At 43.6% G+C, this 4,296-nt stretch overlaps 1 protein-coding gene across 2 annotated transcripts in view; it reads left to right on the top strand.

Annotated features, from left to right (window-relative positions):
• Positions 1–258: 258 nt before the first annotated feature.
• The window catches only part of LOC106811425 (ATPase family AAA domain-containing protein 2-like), a 25,980-nt gene continuing 21,942 nt past the window's right edge, over positions 259–4,296 (top strand). The window contains exons 1-2 of one of the 2 annotated variants that reach the window (XM_014815034.1): positions 259–436; positions 1,269–1,355. In XM_014815034.1, coding sequence (XP_014670520.1) covers positions 380–436; positions 1,269–1,355 — 144 coding nt within the window. In that variant the 5' untranslated portion in view covers positions 259–379. The other variant, XM_014815033.1, reaches the window with a different exon arrangement.

The raw sequence follows: 4,296 nt of genomic DNA, 5'->3' as shown, positions 1-4,296 counted from the left end.
CAGTCGTCGTCGTCGTCGTCTTGAGGCACACCTAGAAGTAGAACCCGGAGGCTCTAGCCAGTGTCAGGACTCAGCCTGGGGATTTCCCCACCAGTTCCTCCCAGTAGCAGTAGCAGCAGCAGCAGCAGTAGCAACAGCAGCAGTCAGGACTCAGTCTGGGGATTTCCCCAGCTCCAGCGAAACATCAGCAGTGCCGTATAATTATAATAAGCTTAATAATAAATTTTGCAGTAGCAGGAGGGAACAGCAAGCAGTAGACAAGTAAGCCGGCGGACAAGTTAACTAAAGTTAACTTCTGCAGTCCCACTTTATACTGCCCCAGGCTACCACATCATTGGATTACTCATAGCATGTACAGAATAGAAGCTGCTACCCTGCTATGCAAACAATTTTGGCATCGCACACATGGTCAAGGAAGCTGGGATGCTGCAGCAGGGTATATATCTAGCATGAGCACAGCTGTGTGTGTTGTTAGGATCGGATGTTTAAAAGTTGCACCGCCCTCCTCACCCTCGCTCACTGCCCTACCACCGTGGGAACTGCTGTTGTGGACGTTGTTGTGCATCAGGGTTCGTAGCGGGTCTTCCAAAGTCTTATAAGTACTTATTTTGCCAAAAATAAAATAAGGGCCCTTATTAGTACTTATTTTTGGTGAAATCTTAGAAAAGTACTTAATAGTCCTTATTTTTTCTCGACTTAGAGTAAGAATTGTTGTATATATAATACGGAATAATGAAATCTGCTGTGCAATTGTGTATATAAATATTATTAGTGTACTTTAATAGTTGGTGATCTACCAGAAATCGCGTAAAAAAGTCTTATTTTGGCCTCCAGAAAGGGTCTTATTAGCCCTTATTTTAACATGTGTCTTACTACTATGAACCCTGTGCATATATACGTGTTATTTTCGTGAAATAAGGCAAGCGTTTCGTTTTGCGATGATATCAAGAGCTAATAATAAGGTATTATTAGCTCTTGATGATATAGATAGCAGTTAGTTTGGCGTGCGTTGCGACTGGACTTGTTGTCACGTCCTTCACAGTGTTAGTGTGTTTGAGGGAGGTTTCCTGGTATGCAAATGTTATTATTGTTGTTAAATTAAATCTTACGGTTAGGAGACTAGGAGGGATGAAGCATGGTAATCATAATAATAATAATAATAATAATACGCCGAGAGGACACGAAACGGGCATTACACAGAATAATAAATATGGACAAATTGAAGCACGGTGACAATGGATTTACTTATAATAATGAAGTCATTGCAGGTGCGTCGCCACAACATGAGGGTGCTACTCGTGCTATTGCTGGCTGGTCTTCTCATTGTGGCAGCCTGTGCCAGTCCAGCTAGACTAGTAAGTGCTTCCCATAGAAATAATATAGATAACTGTATCTATATATATATATATCTATATTATTTTTATAATGTGTGTGACGCATAATGTGTGTGAATGTATAATTCCTGTGTGTGACGTGTGTGCGTGAGCGCGACGTGTGTGCGTGAGCGCGTGTGTGCGATGTGTGTGCGTGAGCGCGTGTGTGCGACGTGAGCGTCAATCACGCAAAGCGTGCAGCGAAAACTTAAAATGGATGTATAAATTAGTTTTTGAACGTTATAATTACTGTAACAATTCTTAGCTCATACATTTTATTTTTTATTTCCCACTCTTCTTTTTTGGGTGGGGCTTTTTGGTTTTGCCCCCCACTTTTTGGATTGGAGGGGCGGCCGCCCCCCCAATTCCAGCGCCTCTGATTCTGACCCCCCAAAATTAAAAAATCTCCCTAGCGTGGGAGGGGTACCCCCCCCCGCCTCGGGGGTTCCCCCCCCTCCCGCCTCGGGGGTTTTCAGTGTTTTTCTTTACCGGTCATTTTCATGCCTGCAGCCTACACTATCAGAACACAAACAACTTACTTACTATAATAAAGAACAATTCTTGATCATGTTTGTTTAAAACTTTTAATGTTTTAATAAAGGCATTTAAACCATTTCTTTTTTAATTGATTAAATACTGTATAGGAACAGACATTAATATACATACAGCAACCTTCACAGAGTTAATACATGATCATAAAACATGAAATAATTGAATGCTATGTAACTGTATCTATTGTACCAAGGGCGGCGCGTATGGTGGGGGGGGGCCGGGGGGGCCCGGGCCACCCGACCACTTTTTTGGCGAAAATATTATGTCTATTATGTATTTTGTATGATGGGAAAGAAATTGCAAGAATAAGAAAGACGCGGAATAAGGAGGAGAGGAAGGTCGGGAAACGTAGCGAAGCAAGAGTTTTTATCCACATTTTCATCTCTGCCTACTGTCGAAAATTTACAACAGTTGGGATGTCCTCTAGCCTTTTACTCTATAGCAACAGCACCATGCCAGGCGCCGTTTTACCCAATGACCGTGCGGACTTTCGGGGCTTGTCCTGATGCTTCGGAGCTTCGATCGTGGTCCGAATATCAGTACGTACTTGCATATGCAGGCCTAGGCCGGGGGTTCGGGGGTTCGAACGACCCCTCCCCCTCCCCAAGCAAAAGTTTTTTTTTGAAATTTGCCAAGAATTTCACTTCAGCCGTCGCTCCTTTAGTGTAGATGACTGCCAAAATCTGTCTCGTGCGGTGAGGGGTGAACAGTTGAACACCACTCCACACCCATCCCCGCTCGTCGGCTTGGCTCCCTTGTCCGGACCCCCTGCCTCGGCGACGGAAAACGGCCATATGAGAGGGTCTAATTTGGAAAAATTTTTCGTTGGGGGAGGGCCCCCAGACACGGGCCCCCTTCGCGTTGCCTCGCAACTTTCTGGGTTACGGTTTAGACCCTCCTCGTACAAATCCTGTACACGGCCCCTGGCCTAGCAAACTTGCCAACATTGACAAAACTTACCCCCCCCCCCATATATAAAGCTAGCTATTGTGCTGATATGCACACATTGTACTTCTACCACTGCATACGCACTGCGATCACGCACAGGTTTAAGTCACGCGATCAGACGAGAGCCTACATTAAACGCACGCTGATAACGCAGAGCCGGTCTCCGGAGCCCGTACCAGGGGTACGTTCCTGGCAGTCAACCTGCGGAGGACAATAGACCTATGAGCGCTCTAGTTTTTATAGTTATTATTATATAGTCCTTTTATTCTTTTCGTTTAGTTTGCACTTTAGTCCTCAAGTCTTTTTAATTCAATTAAATTAGTTGACTGTATCTCTTCTATGTTATCTAGCAGCTTCGGAGTTTTTCAACGGCAAACTGCTTGTCACGGCACTATGAAGATAGACTAAAGTAAAAGCTAGTCGAGTGATGTTCCATAAGTGCTTTAATATCATTCCAGCAATGTCTATTTGTTGACTTTACTCAGGTTGAAGAATGGAAATCTTCTGTACGCCTGAAAAGATTCACTATTTCATATCTTATTCTCTTTACGAAGTATTCCATGATCTTTGGTGCAACATATATATACGCTTCACTATAGTGGACTATGTATACATAGACGTGGCTGGGAAGAAACCGCTGTCTATTTTCCGTTTTTCTTCTCTTTAATAAATTCTGAATTTCTCCTTCATGTTGACTAAGCATTCCGCCTCAGCATTTCGTGCAAATGAAGAAAGCTCCCTGCCGTGGGAGGGGGATCCCCTCCACACCCACCCCCGCTCGGGTCGCCTGGCTCCTCGCTCGGCGCCCTTCGCGCTTCCTAATAACCTCAGCCCCCCCCCTGCTAGGTCCGCTTCGTTTCTCTCACATTGCCCCCACTTTGTGAAACCGTGGCACCGCCCCTGTATACAACAGTAAGATTCTAATTTAATCTATAGCTTTATTAACCACGATAATCGATTTATAATTCGTATCATCGCTTAAGGGAACGATAATCGATTATGAAATTCCACCTATTCTCCATCACTGACTATTATTTCCATTTGGTGCTTACACACACGAATTATCTCTCTATTACATGTTATTGATTGCATTAGTTGTAATATTTAAGTGCATAGAGGTTGTCGATACGCATGTTATTTTCTTAATTTTTTATTGGGTCCCCCTACAGATTATGGCCGTATAGTTGACTTACGTCAACTTTAGGAGTCTGTTAACTCTATTGTATTTTGTTTGCAAAATCTCACTACGTTCACGTCTTTTGTATATTCTACGTTGTTCCATTGACGCTCGCAACTACAGTTAAAATCCTCCGCATATGTCGTCATTCGTTTACACTCGTCAACTGCGCGTAGTTCGACATGGAAGTCAAAGTCCGACTTTCTCTCTCATAATAATCCATTGAATAGCCCCGCCTAAGTCGTC

Source organism: Priapulus caudatus, unplaced genomic scaffold (genome assembly GCF_000485595.1).
Source record: "Priapulus caudatus unplaced genomic scaffold, Priapulus_caudatus-5.0.1 Scaffold537, whole genome shotgun sequence".
Classification (NCBI taxonomy): domain Eukaryota; kingdom Metazoa; phylum Priapulida; class Priapulimorpha; order Priapulimorphida; family Priapulidae; genus Priapulus; species Priapulus caudatus.
This window is presented reverse-complemented; position numbering and strand designations above follow the sequence as displayed.